Source organism: Nakaseomyces bracarensis (assembly GCF_045282275.1).
Source record: "Nakaseomyces bracarensis strain CBM3 chromosome Unknown Scaff8_0, whole genome shotgun sequence".
NCBI classification, from domain to species: domain Eukaryota; kingdom Fungi; phylum Ascomycota; class Saccharomycetes; order Saccharomycetales; family Saccharomycetaceae; genus Nakaseomyces; species Nakaseomyces bracarensis.
In genome coordinates, this window is record NW_027263969.1 from 476,055 (window position 1) to 492,215 (window position 16,161).

Genomic DNA, 16,161 nt, shown 5'->3' on the forward strand with positions numbered 1-16,161 from the left:
TACTCTAATAAAAAGAATCAAAACAAAAAACAAATTGCTTCGTAACGAGATTATGATTGTTCAGATTTTACTTCATCATTGGCTTCATCCTTTTTTGCTTCACCTCCTATAGTTTCTTCGTTTTTCACTTCTTCTTCCATATCAACTTCAGCATCAGCTACTTCATTTTCCTTTTCCTCTTTCACACTCTTCATTACGATATCTTTAGCTTCTTCAGCAACTTCATCTATATTCTTAGCATCTAAATTCTCTTCTAACTTCATTGCTTTGTTTGCGTTTTCTTCTACCAGCTCTTTTTCTTTCTCAAATTCTTCTCTAGTTCTCTTCCCTTCTTTATCTTCAGCTTGCATCCTTGACTTGGTTTCTTCATTTAGCTCAATGCCGGAATTGAATTCCTTTTCCACACATCCTAATAGAGTATTACCTCTTCTAGACAGTTCCATTGGTGTTCTACTCTTGAAATAAAAGTCCAGCTCGAACAATGGACTGTCCCTAATTTCATCTCTAATCATCTCGTACACATTTTCTCTATCCAAGCCATATTTGAACAACATCAACAGTATAAATCTATCTTCTTCATCCGAAAATGTTCTCTTATTATTTGTCGAAGGAGGATGGTTCAATTTCAAATCAAAGAATGGATTCTTATATTGCGCCAGTTTCCTACGTAGAGCTTCTTGTTGTAGCTTAATACGCTTAACTTTTTCTTCTTCATTTTCAATCATCTTTAGGTATTTTTCATAGTCTTCAATACGCTCTAGATTGCTCCAGAAGGCAGTAGCATATTTTCTAACTTCTTCCAAGGTTTTGCTTGGGGCTAATTCCATAGCAATAGATTGTATGGAATTGCGCCCGTACTTACCACATGCTGTTATAAACTTTCTAAAGTCAGTCTTGTTCCAGTTAGTGAAACCTTCTGATTCCCATTGCAATTTCATTTTTTCTTCTTCTTCTGATAGTGGTTCAGCATTGTTGACAGAAACCTTAAGTAGCTCTAACTTTTGCTTCTTTTCATCTTCGTCCGAAATTTCTCCATAAGTAGTTTTAACATCATCCATTGTTGGTACATATCCTGTTCTTTTTGCGGTCCACATTCTCTCCTTTTCATATATAACTTTTAATTGGGGAGGTTGCAGTTGATGTGAGTAAAAGACCTTAGGTTTCGGCATTCTAGGTTGCAAGGGCGCAGTGTGCTTACCAGTATTTAAGACATCTTTATAGTAACCATCAATAGAATAATTCTCCTTTCTTTCACGTTTTGTCGGATTAATCCACATAGGGCTGATAATATCTTTTTGAATCTTCTTCTTGAAATCAGTACCATTCCATTCATAAGCAGAGTCTTGATTGAATTTTTGAAGGTCATCCAAACCTAGTGTGTCATACTTTTCATTTAGAGATTTGGTTTTGTTTTCAGATTGAGCCAACAGTTCATCCAAATCAACGTCTTCTCCACGGTCATCTTCTGGTTGCGGGGTATTTCTTGTACTTGTTGAATTGCTCTTGAAAACATCAGCTGCACCGTGCTGGATCATTGACAATAGAGCATCTTTTGAATCATTCTTATTTTCTTTTTTCTTTGTTTGCGTTCTATTTTGTTGAATAACCAATTGATCCAACCTCAATTTTTGAGTTGCACGTTCCAGGATTTTTTCCTCAACAGAATTATCAGTCACAAATCTGAAAACCTTCACTTGCTTCTTTTGTCCAATACGATGTGCTCTATCCATAGCTTGCAGATCTGCTTGTGGATTCCAATCAGAATCAAACAACACTACCACATCAGCAGAGGTTAAGTTAATACCAAGACCACCCGCACGAGTCGTCAACAAAAACAAAAATTTCTTTGAATCTGGAGCATTATACTCATCAATTGCTTCGATTCTATCTTCATGAGCCGTGGAACCATCAATACGACAATATTCATACTCTCTAAAATAACAGTAATCTTCAAGAATATCTAGAACACGAGACATTTGACTGAAAATCAAAACACGGGAACCTGCTTCTTTCATTTTTCTTAGAAGTTTGTCTAACACCTTAAGCTTTTCAGAATTATACACTAGATGTTCATCAGTAGTATAAGGTGGACCAGGCTCAGCACCATCAAAAAGGTATGGGTGATTACAACACTTACGCAGCTGCATTACAATGTTTAGTAATCTGGTTTTAGATTCCTTGGTACCACTTTCAGCATTGACAGCATCTAGATCCTTTTCAAGAATTTGTCTATACCATTTCTTTTGCATTGGTGACATACCAACATAAACATTTAATTCTTTTTTAGGCAATAAAGAGGTTTCAACATCATTTTTGATACGACGTAACAGGAACGGTTGTAAGACAGTATGCAGTTGTTTCACAATCTTTTCCTGGTCCTCTTCGTTTGCTTCTCTTGAAAACCAGTCATCAAAATCCTGAGAGTCAGAAAAGATGTCAGGAAGCAAGAAATTCAATAAGGCCCATAGTTCATGTAAGTTGTTTTGAAGTGGTGTACCAGTGATTAATAGACGGTTCTTAGAATGGAATTCCCTTAAAACTTGCGAAAGCATAGATTCTTCATTTTTGATTCTATGAGCCTCATCAATAACAATGTATTCCCAGTTCAATTTACGGAAAGCTGCCTTTTCTCTTATGATAATTTCATATGATGCCACGACAATATCGAAATCACAAGTGACTAGCTTATCTTGAATAAGTTTTGCCCTTTCTTCCTTATCACCTTGGAGGATGAATGCGTTAACTTCTGGTGTCCATTTGTTTATCTCTCTTAACCAATTATTTAAAGTAGATTTTGGTGCAATAACCAAGAAAGGTCCCGGTATTTTCTTAATGTATCTTAAGTACCCTAAGAAAGAAATTGTCTGTAAAGTCTTACCCAGACCCATTTCATCTGCCAATATACCTGCAATTCTATTTTTATCTAGAGAAACCAACCAATTCAAACCCTGAACCTGGTAGCTTCTCAATTGACCATTAATATACACAGGTGACTCTCTAAAGTGGTATTCAACGTCATCAGCATCATCCTCTATGTCCTCTTCCTCCTTCAAAAGCTCAGCATCCTCTTCTCTCTCTGTCTTACGCCTTCTAGCATCCTGATGGCCACCATTCTTCTTCCCTTTCTTTCCATTTCCGTTGTCCAAAATATCCAAAACCTGCTTGAACTTCGGATCCTTGTTAGCTTTACCCTCAATGAAATGCCTAAACAATCCACTCAAAGATAATAGATGCTCAAATCTCTTGGTAGTAGCCTCAACATCAAAACGTGGCTTACCACTATCTTTAACAAGATATCTATCCTTCCTAGATTCTAGATCAGATGGAGGCATATCATCTTGTAAAGGCTTCAAGTGCTCCCAATACTCTGCATCAGCACCAGACATTCTCAATATATTTGATTTTTGACTGTATAAGGCAAAATAAAACTGAATTAAGATATCTATAATTGAGTACAAGCTAGATCATTCAGTCTCATGTGATAACGAATAGAGAGAGTATAGTAAATAAAATACTAAATCAAATGTTAACTAATGAATGGCCTATGTGTTGCCAAGCAAGGTGGTGATGATCAGCTGCCATCAAACCAAATTTTCCAATTGGTTAAATTATCATATTTAACGGTAAACGTGTAAGAAGACGCGTCGTACTTTTAGGGTTGTTATAGTACCCTAGTCTATTATCCAATTTAGTTTAGGGTTTATAGCTCGTGGTACTAGGGCTTCAAAAAAAAACTTACACTCCGGGTAACAAATTAGGGGTGGTCTTTTTTCAAAAAAAAAAGAAAGAAATAAATTTAATGGAAAAATGAAAAAAAAAAAAATGAAATGCGATGGGCAATGAGTGAGCGATGAGGTAATACTATTGATTGAGTATTTAGACAATTTGTGGAGTAACTTAAATAGCATTATATATACCAGGTTTTGGCATTCACTTTTTCTATCAATCTTGTCTTTAACTATGTAAAATATATTAATTATTTATGATAAAAAAGTACCATAACTTTACCAAGCTTGCAAAATTCTATGTATAGAAAATGGAGGAGTCTAAGGTTCTGAAAGCCGTTAAAACTGAGTATCCACCTTGTTGTCTACAAATCTATAATGAGAGATTTGTAATTGTAGGAACATACGAGCTTATTAAAGAAACTGGCCATCGTGTGGGGTCAGTTGATGTGTTTGATTCAGAGTTGAAATTGCTCAATAGGTACTATACTTACGGTGCTATTTTGGATCTAAAGTTGTCTCCAATTGACGATACTTTAGTTGCCACTGCTCATTCCACTGGTAATGTGCAATTATGGAAGGTAATAGTTGAAAATGAGATACTTTCCTTAGAGGAAGTGACTAATATTCAAGTGTTTGACCCAGAAACTTTAATTGCATCATTACACTTCTCACCGATAAACCCTTCTGCTCTCTTATTAACAGCTACTACTGGGGAAACTGTCCTAATAGATATAGAATATGGCGATGTTGGATTTTGTACCAATAATGTTTTATCCGCATATAAATCAAAGCCTAAAATTGACATACAGGTCCAAGCACAACAGAAACAAGGTGTCGAAGCCATCGTTGAAACATTTGAAGGTGTCCACTCTTTAGAATGCTGGACAGCAGAATTTGGTAAAATGCATCCTTTTGATGATGTTATCTTTACCGGCGGTGATGATGCTACTATAATGGCTCATGACATTAGGTCCAAAGAAGTGATATGGTCTAACAACAGAATTCATGAAGCTGGTGTAGTAGCATTAAAAACAAGTTCACCAACATTTCGCTTTGATAAACCTACATCATTGGTAACTGGATCTTATGATGATCACATACGTACTTTTGATATGCGTATGCTAGAGGATAGTATATATCCAGGTAAGAATCTTCCTGTTCTAAACACTCAGAAGATTAATCTTGGTGGAGGTGTTTGGAGATTCAGCGAGAAACCTGAGAAAGAAGGGTTACCAACAGATAAGTTACTTGTGTGTTGTATGTATGATGGCGCTAAAATAGTAGAAGTAAACGACGACCATAATGATTATTTTGCAGTAACGAACTTTTTAAAGTCTGGTCATGATTCCATGTGTTACGGTGGTCAATGGAGCAGAGACTTCTTAGCCACCTGTTCATTTTATGATAAATCTTTACAAACTTGGAATCCATAAAGGTTAAGGAAAAAAAACAGTCTATATTAATGAGTAAAAAATAATGTACAAAATTACTGTTATTGAATGTAAAAGAATTAGCCTTCTATATAAACCTTGAAATGTAAATATTATTCTTGCTTAACGAACGTCAATCATCATATCATCCTTAGGAGCTTCTGAAACAAATTCTCTACTAGAACCAGCTAGAAGTTCACGTCTAATTTCTGGACCAATCTCCTTGTGACCTCTTTGACGCACAGTTTCCAGTAAGAAATCTCTTTGATCTTCAGTGATATCATTCTTGTAACGTTGGGCAAAGGCCAAGAATGCTTTATGCCATACTACAGGCAGTATTCTAGAGGAGTCATCTCCATTGCTACCATCATCAAGTATTCTGAATCTCATGAAGTAGAAAACACAATCATCAACCGTTTGATAAGGCAGAGCATACTTCTTATCTAATAGAATTTTGATGAAAACTGTTGTAGCAGGGGTAAATGGTAATCTCAAAAGATAACTTAAAGCAGCCGAAGAGTGTAAAACAGGAACGGAAACCTTTGCCAGAACACTACCAGCAATAGTGGCTTCTCTTACATTACAACCAGATTCAACTAATGGAAATAGGAAACCCTTGAAGAAGGCACTCGGTTTATATAGAGATTTCTTTATAGCACGATAAATGTGGTAGTTAAGAGAGTGATCAGGAGAGGTCTCAATATTATCTCTAAATCTATCCAACAACACCATATTTATGAATTTTTGAGCCTCTTTAGCTTGCAAATTAGAAACGAAAAGTTTAGTAGCTTCATAGACAATATGAGGGGACCATTCTTCTGGGTTTGTAACATATAACACATCTTGCCAGTTTTTTAGAGATGGAATAACTTTAAATAATTTTGGCAACTTACCGTGAGTCCAAGTTTTTAAGATAGAGCCAACAGTTGTGTATGCTCTAATGACCTTTTCAGGCAATGCAACACCATCTTGACTTCTAAGTGCTGATGGGTGGTTACCTTCTACAACATCTTCATCTTGAGCCATTTTCGTATTTTCCAATTCCATCTCTTTCTCTCTAATAGAAGCCATAATTTTGTCAGCCAAATTATAACTACCGTTCAGAGAATTGAAATCATCTGCCTTCTTGAAATATTGCTCAAACATCTTGGCATCCTCCTCATCAATTTCGACTATCTCTTCCTCTTCCTCTGCAAATTCCCCATCTTCAGGTTCAAAATCAGAGATATCTTCACCAACAAAATCATCGTCATCATCTTCTTCATCATCATCATATGTTATAACCTTAAATCTAGCTTGTTCAAGTTCTTCGTTCTTAGATTTTTGTTCATCTTCATTTTCAATCTCCTCTTGTTGTTCTTTGGCTAATTGAAGAATCTTTCTGGAGGCCTTTGCATCAACAAAATCTTCTGCTTCATCTTCCTCGTTATCACCACCTTTTTTAACCCTTTTCAAAATACCTTCCGCATCTTTCAGATCCTTAACCAATGGATCATGTCTTTGCTTCTTAGCTCTTGAACTACTAATTTTACCCATCTTGTTGTCTATAAAGTGATTCCCGTTTTATTCTTGGTAAATATCAGATATATAACGACTTAAAACAACAAAATAGCTGTGAATGAATAATATTTGCTGTTATATTACTAAATCAATTTATTGATGCTCATCGCAAAAGCTCATCGCATTTTTTTTTAAAAAATTTTTTTTTCCAATTATTTTTTTCCAGTGCCCGCACAAACCTAAGCTATAGGAAATGCAGAATTAAAAGTACACAGCAGAAACGATGTGGTAAAATGATACCAAATTAAAAGTAGAATCAACACTTTAACCTAATGAGTATTGAGTACAAAAACAACTCATTTCGAATTTTATTAATAGATATTATTATTGACACTATATATATATATATATATATAAATAAGACCATACTTGTGAGTTATAACTAAAAGTATAGATAAAATTAAAAAAAATAAAATAAGTAGGGTATTTAAACTTAGTATAACTAACTAAGCTTGGATTTAATTCTCTAGTTTGCAAAGGATGAAATACTTGACAATTTCAATTATCCAAACGCCTCCAATTATGCTTGCAGCTGTTAATGCAAAACCACACAATGGTACAAAACCACCCATGCAAGCATCAACGGCACCATTCATTACACCGATGAAAAGGACACCGTCAGTTAATAGTGAGATCAATTGTGGGTAACTAACATTCACAGATAGTGGTGGAGGACATTCCGGAAAATCTTCGGCGAAAGCACTGATTATATCATTATGGCTTCTGCTCATAATTTCTACCGAAGCTTTAGTGACCCAGTTCTTATTTTCACCTATTTTTCTTTGTAGTTCAGAAGGAGTATAAATTGGTAACTTGTGTAGTGTTTGAATTGCAAATTTCAATGTATGTTTGATACGGTAGATTCTGTTCTTAATGTAATTTTCTGTGATTATATCCTTGTCAGATAACTGCATTTTAAATAGCACAGCAACTGCGTTCATAGCTAGATCCTTTTGTGCTGTTGGCAACTGAGTATACAGACCATCAGCAGTTTGGATAATATCATATAAATCCTCACTGAAGTTGTTCAAAGTAGTAAAATTTGTTCCTTTATCGCCCAATAAATGGATACTATCATTCAATCTTTTGATAATACCATTCATAGCTGAATTGTTTGGCAAAGTAGCAAACACATAGGAAGTTAAAATAGTTAAACAGAAAATAATATACTTGAAATTCATTTGTAAAAGGTTGATATTTTCTTAAGTTTTGATGATAATAATTAAAATTATAAAAAATAAAAAAATAAAAAATATATTTGAAACTAAAAATACAGTTATAATTCAAAAATTACAAACGAACTAGTTGAAATGCATTTGATATAATGTAATGGAAAAGAAAAATGAAAAAAAATGAGAACTTTTGGGAAGTTGGCCGTCCTTTTATATGTTTTCAGAATATGTAAAATGGATTAACTAAACCAAAATCACATTGAAAACATATCTCTGGTATTTAAGCAAAGTCATTATTCTTGTCTGTCCTTATATATGTTATGCGCCATATATTCTTGCAGTTTGTTATAGTCTACTATTCCAAATATGAGTTTTATCGATAATACACATAGATTATAGAGTATTTGCTATCGGCGTCTAACTCCAGTACATATTAAGCAAAAGAAAAAACTCACTCAGAAAACTGCGGAGAACATAAATATCATGTATCACGAAAGTTTAAATTTAGTTAATACACTTATTTTTATTTAGCAAACCAACTCTTTCTAATTGTTAAAATAGGTATTGGAAAGGAAAAAAATAAAAAATAAGACAAATAAGTTATAAATTATGAGTACAAAAATATATAAATATCTATATGGTGGGAAATTTATGTGCTATCCACTCTTACCTTGAGACCTTGCTTTAATAGGTAATCTTTCACCTCTTTAACAGTATATTCACCCCTGTGAAACATACCAGCACCTAGACAAGCATCAGCTCCGGACATTTTGAAACCCTCTTCAAAGTGTTGAGGGTTACCAGCACCTGATGAAGCAATAACGGGTATTTTGACAGCTTCTTTAACATGGTTTATCAGTTCCAGATCATAACCAGAATTGGATCCGTCTTTGTCAATGCAGTTTAATAGGATTTCTCCAGCTCCGAGTGCCTCACAAGCTTTCGTTAGTTCCCAAACACCTATATCTCTAGACTCTCTTCCACCCTTAATCGTACATTGATACCAGCAAATATCTTCGTTCTTATCATTTGGATATTTAGTTTTTATAGTTTTGTTTTTAGTGTCGGTATGATTCTTTACGTATACTCTCTTCGGATCTACTGATATAACAACAGCTTGGGCACCATAAGCTTTTGATATAGTCTCAATAGGTGAAGTTCCGTCACCTTGACTCCCATTAGAATAATATTTTTCTGCTGCATACACTGCATCGGTACCAATAGACACTTTATCAGCACCAGATCTGAAGTATAATGTTGCAACCTCAAGTGCGCTAATTTTGGTTCCATCAGGATCAGTGATATCTTTAATACCTCCACCGACAGTAAGCGGTACAAAAACATTTTTTGCAGTCTGTCTTAAAACTTCCAACATTGGTGTATCCTTGACAGGACAATCTCTAAAGGACGTGATATTTAGGAAGGTTACCTCATCAGCGCCTTGCTCGTAGTATTTTTGTGCCATTTGAACAGGTTTACCAAGATTTCTTACATCATTACCATCTGATTTCTCTCTTACATCATATTGATCACCTTTGGTAACTACCAAGTCACCCTTATCATTTGTACGAACATCAAGACATGCTATAATTCTTCTAGTCAAACCATAGTTAGAGTAGTCGTTCATCAACAACGTCTTTTCAGTATCTGCGTACTTTGGTAATGTTGGGTTATCTTGTTTCAAGAAGTTGTTAATCACTTGCAAACCGGCAACCCCAGATTTTTCTGGATGAAATTGCGTCGCAAATATATTATCCTTGTGGATTGCTGCAATAAATTCTTCAGAACCGTATTTGGCCTTTGCGATACTCCAACCAGCAGACTTCAATTCTGTTTCTTTATCACCACTTATAATACCAGCAAAAGAGTGCACAAAATAATACCTTTTATATGGGTCTAGTCCAAAAAACAGATCCTCAGAAGGAATTACACTATTCCAACCAATCTCAGGAACAGGTTTTTCAGCGTCATTAAACCTGGAAAGGGTATGATTTACAAATTTTAATCCACCGCTGGTTGGACTTTCAGTAGATCCATTAAATAATACTTGCAGACCAACACAAATACCCATTAAGGGCTTACCTGAAGCAATATATTTTCTAATGGGCGTTTCAAAACCTCTAGATAGAATATTGTCAAGTACATGTCCATAGTTCCCTACACCAGGTAGTATTAGCCTTTCCGCCTTGTTAAGCTCAGGATCATTGGCATCTTTAACTAGCTGTACTTCGTAACCCAAATGTTCAATTGCATTTGTTAGTGACTGCAAATTACCACTCTCAACGTCAATGACGTGAACAACAGACATGATGATTATTTGATTTTTCCCTTAATTTCGTAAGGCAATCTATATCTTGTCAATTTTTAGTCTACAGTTCTATAAAACATAAAACAAGATATAATCAGATTTAAGCTTGTAAAACAAAATCAAATCATTGAAATATATACCCTACATGCACTCTAGCTATATCAAGTTAACTTTATAATACACAATTCCGAAGGAATATTTTGACTTCTCTTCAACGAAAATGACTCAATGCAGGATTACCCGGATAGCGTTATGTGTCATCATAATAAATATAAGATATTCTAAGTTTGTTAAAATAACTTCTTATATATTATCCCATTGGTGTTTTTGAGTATACATTTTAAAATTCACTCCTATATTTAATACATATAGTTTAGCGAATTACTATTATTACCACTATAATAAAAATCAGTAAAGTTTTTTGTTTATGTATTATGTCATTATAAGTATTAAATAATTATTTGATAAACTCTATTGCATTGAATTGTATATTTTATTAGAGTTTTTCTTTTCCTTTTTTTTTTTTTATAGGTTTATTATAATTTCGTTATGCCTATATATCTATTCCTCAGCGAAATAAATGATGCAAAAAAATAATATTGGATATATGATTGTATTACAAGAATCTTAGGGCAAGTTAAATGAAAAAAAAAAAAGAATCAACAATAAAAAAATTTTAAATCATTAATAATTGAAGAAACAACAACAAGTAAGTGTGATGTTATAGTAACTTAGATTTAACATTTCTCTCTTCTTTGTCTAACGGCACCAGCCAACTTTCTTAGTACATCAACAGTAGTTTCCCAAGAGATACAAGCATCAGTGATGGAAACACCGTACTTTAGACCTGCTTTACCTTCAGCTGGAATGCATTGGTTGCCTTCGTTAATGTTTGATTCAATCATAACACCGACAATAGCCTTATCACCATTAGCGATTTGTTCACAGACAGCATCGTTGACCTTTGGTTGGTTTCTGAAGTCCTTGTTGGAGTTACCATGAGAGTAATCAATCATCAAACCGTTAGAGCCTTCTGGCAATTGAGCCTTAGCCTCAGCAACAGACTTGGCATCGTAATTAGTACCCTTCTTACCACCTCTCAGGATGACGAAACAGTTCTCATTACCTTTCGTAGTAGTGATAGCAGCGACACCGTGCTTGGTAACACCCATGAAGTGATGAGAATGAGAAGCAGCTTGACAAGCATCGACTGCTACACCTAAGGTACCATCAGTACCGTTCTTGAAACCAACTGGGAAAGACAAACCGGAAGCCAGCTCTCTATGCAGTTGGGACTCAGTGGTTCTAGCACCAATGGCACCGAAAGACAGCAAGTCTGCCAAGTATTGTGGAGAGATAGTGTCTAGCATTTCAGAACCAATTGGGACACCAGCGTTAGTCAAGTTAACGAACAACTGTCTAGCACTTTGCAGACCCTTGTTAATGTTGAAAGTGTTGTTGACATCTGGGTCATTAATCAAACCCTTCCACCCAACAGTGGTTCTTGGCTTTTCCAGGTACGCTCTCATAATAATACAAAGATCATCTTGCAACTCATCAGATAACTTCTTCAATCTTTGAGCATACTCTTGGGCAGCATCTAAATCATGGATGGAACATGGTCCAACGACAACTAGTACACGGTCATCCTTACCAGAAATGATATCCACAGCTTCTTTTCTACCTCTACGAGCAGTTTGAATAGACACCTCAGTGGCGGGTATTTGAACTTGTAGCAAAGCTGGAGAGGCCAATGGGTCGTAACCCAAAATTCTCACATCTTCATTGACACTAGCAGCAGCATCAGCACCGAACATTGGATTCTCAGACATTTTTTCTTTTGTTAATACTTTTATTTTATTTTATTTTTTAAGTAATGTTACTTTTATTTACCTTTTTTTTTTTAGTATCTTATTATTATATAATAAAAAGATCAATTGGTTCTACTCTTATAATAAAATACAACTTTTATATTTTTTTTTAAGCAAGTGCAAGTTAGTTTCTTTCAATATGTTGACAAATCACATAGTGTTACTCATCGCTTCTTCGAGAAAGCAAAAATTTTCAATTTTTTTCAACTTTTAATTTCTAAAAATTTCTTTCTTTTTATTTTCTGTGCTTTCTGTGCTTACTTTGTCATCGTTACAATGATTTCTAAGGGACCCTTTAAAAAAGAACATTCTTTTCATTATCAATAAAAGCAGAGAAGTATCTCACATGTTCTCTAGAAGGTTTTCTTACCCTCTTTTGCATCAACTTTGTTGTTCTGTTATATTTTTTTTTTTTTTTAAATCTTCTGTTACTACGCCTATTAGTCTGTTTTGCTTGCCCTACCTATATTTTTCTGAGTCACATGCAGTTTAATTATTTTTTATTGTTTCCTCGACGTTACATACACCCCCACATCACCCACATACAAGGGAATAAACCCGGGTAATATTATTACCCTGAACAAGAAAAAATTACAAATAACGTAATGACAATCTAGACCACATGTTGTGGCCGGGTAACGGTGTTCACTTGCTGAAGGGACGAGGTTCTTAATTGGAGGTGCTTATTCTTTTTTTTTTATTTATTTATTTCGGTATAGGAGATGGCCGGGACCGGCCTTCTCCAATATTTGCCATCTGTTGGCTTTTTTTTTTTGTTTGGGTCATAGGGACAAAATGTGAGGCACTATTTTGGTTCCCTCCGTTTGTCCCACCCCTACTCATTTTTCTTATCAAGGCATAATCACTTGGAAAACTGTGTACGAACATTTCTATCTGTGTGTTTTTTTGTAAAAGGTGGGCAAGAAAAAAACAAACGAAAAAAGGGTGGGAGGAGTGTGACTCCGCCTACCAGCACGTGTACGGTTAGTCCCCGTTAAAGAGAGAGGGTGGTTTAGAAAAAATATTTGGGTTATGGAAAATCCGCAGGTAATTTTGTTATATATGAAAAAAAGGGATTTTTTTTAATTATAATTGGAACCAAAAAAACTATAATAAAAAAAAAAATTATCAACAATAAAATGCTACAGGAATATACACGAAGAAGAAAAAAGAGAGAGAGAGAGAGAGAGAGAAGGGTAGGGACAGAGGGAATCTGATCTCCGAAGTCCCGTTTTGCCACATAAATCAAGTACAAATTGAAGTTTGGTGCTACGTTAATCTCTCCTCTATCCTCATTGTTGAAATGATCCCACTGCATTGACACATTTTTTATTTTTTGTATTTTTCGTTCCACCTTTAATTTCTCAAATTGCTTATCTGCATAATAAACTCCATTTTTTTTTTTTTTTGGTTATTTTTTTTTTAATATGTTCATTCCTTTGTGAAGTCCCGCAGAGACGTCATCCAAGTAAATCTATCTCTAACTCATATCACACCCTTCTTTATATTTCCACCAGGCTTTTCCCTGCCTTCTTATAACAGAATAAAAAAAACATTTCTTTTTTTCTGTCTTGTCCCAGCGGGAATTTGATTGAGAAACCAATTAACATGGCTATCGCCTAACGATACCCTTTCCCTGCGTTCTTTTTTCCACTAAAAAGAAGTTAAAAACATATACTAAACTATGTACTGTGCAACACTCAAGTAAGAAATTTAGAAATATACAATTGTCCCTAAGAAGAAGACATCACATCGATTATCGAACCCCACCATAAAGATTAGCAGGAAAAGGGAATAGGGAAGAGAGCAATAAAAATATAAAAATAAATGTGTCTAAAATATATATAAACGTAATTCTTAATATAAAATAAAATAATAGTCAATCTACTAGTTTATTTGGAAAATAAAAAATATTATTATTTTTATTTGAAAAGATTTAAGAAAAAAAAAATAATATAAACGAAATTCTAACTAGTATTGTTTTTTTTTATACTAATAAATTCAACATTCCAACAAAAACAATAATATAACAAAATAAATATGAGTGAAAGTGTTAGGTTGCCGTCTATACAGTCCCTATTGAACGATGAACCTTATACATTGAATTCCACGGAACGTCCACTCGCACAGTTCCATCCGCACTCACATTCACATTCACATTCACACCCAAACCCACAACCACAACCTCAACTAAAACTAAAACTGGAAATGGATGTGGGAATGGAACGTGAGACTCCACGTTCTGCGGGATTACAAGACACGTCGTCAAATGCGATGGCGAAGAAAAACAAGCGTAGATCCAATCTGCCAAAGGAAACGATACAGATTCTGAACCAGTGGTTGCTGGACCATTTGCATAACCCATACCCCACACAACAAGAGAAGCGTGAATTGCTGATTAAGACAGGTCTAACTAAAATACAGTTATCCAACTGGTTCATTAATGTCCGTAGAAGGAAAATATTTAATGACTATTACACACTTGCTAGCAACTTGCCTGACAACAACACTCAATCCCCGCAAGAGTCTAATAACAATAACAATAACAACGGACCTCCAGTTACTATTATGTCTGATAATGAATTTAGTCAGAGATTCGTACAGGCTCCTTTGACTAGAAGGAAAAAACTGATCGATAGATTAGAGGAGCTAAAGAATTTAACCAATGATGCTAATCATTAAAAAGACATAATAACAAAAATAAAAAAAAAAATATTAGAGGAACTAACTAAATCCGCTGTATATATGCACACTTTCACAAAAGAACAAGATCTTCACAATACAACAAACACAATTAAGTATTTCAAAAATACAAAAAAAACCAAAACTATTCACAAACAAAACTTTAATGACAGTTATGACCTGGGATTTCCAACCATAAGAAAATGAAAAAAATAAAAAAATTAATCTTTTCTCTAACATTTAGTATACATCTATGCCTCTCCTTTATTTTTTTATCTATTTTTTACCCTTTCCTTTCTTATTTATATTGCTGCATTTATTATGACAAAGGTTGTCATTGAATAAATTATCATTTTTTCTTTATATTACTATTATTACCTTTCTTTACACAGATTTGTTTTAATTTACTTCTTTATTTTACGGGCTTAAATTTTTATATATTAGCTTTATTTATTTTTTACAGTTTTACATCTAGTTTTATTATTTTACCTATCTCATTTAACATTACAAATATTTGTGTACTAATTGCCAATTGTTTACACTTTTCTATCTTATCGAATTACATTATATTAGATATTTATTGTGGTATGTAGTTATCCTCCTCTTCCTCTGTTGGTTGGAAAGAGTGTACTTCGCCGAAATTACTTCTGATTTCATGTGTTTGTGCTTGACCTTGATTGAAACGAGAACCCTGGAATCTACCACCAACTGGTGCAGCTGTAGTAGTACCAACTCTTTGAGCAAATGGCACACCAAAGCCACCTCTAGCAGCATCAAATTCAAATCTTAATTCATCACTGACTTGACCACCGCTCTTACCTCTACCGAATTGTCTACCGTCCTCAAATCCGGGATCCAAATCAATCGTTATGTTCTTGTCATCTAGTTTAGTGTCTCCTAGGTATTTTACTGCATTTAGTGCTTCCTGAGGTGTATTATATATAATGAAACAAAACCCACATGGTGTAAACTTGAATCTATCCAGACCCATAATTATCCTCTTTATAGCACCACATTTACTGAAAAGTTCATATATCTGTTCTTCTGAGGTATAGAATGATAAATTACCAACGTAGATGGTAGCCGATTTCAAAGATTGACGCAAATCATTCAAACCATTTGGGTTTCTTCTGGCTTTTCTTTTCAAATATCTGGATGGTGTGTCGAGTCTTGCGACACTATGGTCAAATTTAATCTCGTCAAATTCCGCAAGAGACATTATTATAGTTGTTTGTATTGTTATCTCTTTTAGAGATGAAATTGGATAAGTATATATGGCGATTGATTACGTTGTTAATAGTTGTCACATAAAGCTAGCCATTGATTATCAAGGTTAAAAAATTAATAATGCAGACTAACGAAATTTCTAAGAAAATATCACGTATGATATGATATAATAATAAGAAACAT

At 34.4% G+C, this 16,161-nt stretch overlaps 8 protein-coding genes across 8 annotated transcripts; 2 read left to right on the plus strand and 6 right to left on the minus strand.

Moving 5' to 3' along the window:
- Positions 1 to 50: 50 nt before the first annotated feature.
- ISW1 (chromatin-remodeling ATPase ISW1) lies at positions 51 to 3,386 on the minus strand (the record flags this gene model as incomplete). Its single annotated transcript, XM_071052233.1, has 1 exon — positions 51 to 3,386. The coding sequence occupies one exon, from the start codon at positions 3,384 to 3,386 to the stop codon at positions 51 to 53; it is 3,336 nt and encodes a 1,111-aa protein (XP_070906854.1).
- Positions 3,387 to 4,036: 650 nt separating this feature from the next.
- On the plus strand, positions 4,037 to 5,161 carry RRT2 (diphthamide synthase; the record flags this gene model as incomplete). The annotated part of the gene is made up of 1 exon (XM_071052234.1): positions 4,037 to 5,161. The coding sequence occupies one exon, from the start codon at positions 4,037 to 4,039 to the stop codon at positions 5,159 to 5,161; it is 1,125 nt and encodes a 374-aa protein (XP_070906855.1).
- A 120-nt stretch (positions 5,162 to 5,281) lies between these two features.
- On the minus strand, positions 5,282 to 6,694 carry ENP1 (snoRNA-binding rRNA-processing protein ENP1; the record flags this gene model as incomplete). Its single annotated transcript, XM_071052235.1, has 1 exon — positions 5,282 to 6,694. One exon carries the CDS (start codon positions 6,692 to 6,694, stop codon positions 5,282 to 5,284), a length of 1,413 nt encoding a protein of 470 aa, XP_070906856.1.
- Positions 6,695 to 7,176: 482 nt separating this feature from the next.
- Positions 7,177 to 7,899, minus strand: RNJ42_02071 (uncharacterized protein; the record flags this gene model as incomplete). Its single annotated transcript, XM_071052236.1, has 1 exon — positions 7,177 to 7,899. The coding sequence occupies one exon, from the start codon at positions 7,897 to 7,899 to the stop codon at positions 7,177 to 7,179; it is 723 nt and encodes a 240-aa protein (XP_070906857.1).
- Positions 7,900 to 8,539: 640 nt separating this feature from the next.
- On the minus strand, positions 8,540 to 10,198 carry HIS7 (imidazoleglycerol-phosphate synthase; the record flags this gene model as incomplete). The annotated part of the gene is made up of 1 exon (XM_071052237.1): positions 8,540 to 10,198. The coding sequence occupies one exon, from the start codon at positions 10,196 to 10,198 to the stop codon at positions 8,540 to 8,542; it is 1,659 nt and encodes a 552-aa protein (XP_070906858.1).
- Positions 10,199 to 10,935: 737 nt separating this feature from the next.
- On the minus strand, positions 10,936 to 12,030 carry ARO4 (3-deoxy-7-phosphoheptulonate synthase ARO4; the record flags this gene model as incomplete). Its single annotated transcript, XM_071052238.1, has 1 exon — positions 10,936 to 12,030. One exon carries the CDS (start codon positions 12,028 to 12,030, stop codon positions 10,936 to 10,938), a length of 1,095 nt encoding a protein of 364 aa, XP_070906859.1.
- Positions 12,031 to 14,109: 2,079 nt separating this feature from the next.
- CUP9 (Cup9p) lies at positions 14,110 to 14,751 on the plus strand (the record flags this gene model as incomplete). The annotated part of the gene is made up of 1 exon (XM_071052239.1): positions 14,110 to 14,751. The coding sequence occupies one exon, from the start codon at positions 14,110 to 14,112 to the stop codon at positions 14,749 to 14,751; it is 642 nt and encodes a 213-aa protein (XP_070906860.1).
- Positions 14,752 to 15,328: 577 nt separating this feature from the next.
- On the minus strand, positions 15,329 to 15,970 carry CBC2 (nuclear cap-binding protein subunit CBC2; the record flags this gene model as incomplete). Its single annotated transcript, XM_071052240.1, has 1 exon — positions 15,329 to 15,970. The coding sequence occupies one exon, from the start codon at positions 15,968 to 15,970 to the stop codon at positions 15,329 to 15,331; it is 642 nt and encodes a 213-aa protein (XP_070906861.1).
- Between the last annotated feature and the right edge of the window lie 191 nt (positions 15,971 to 16,161).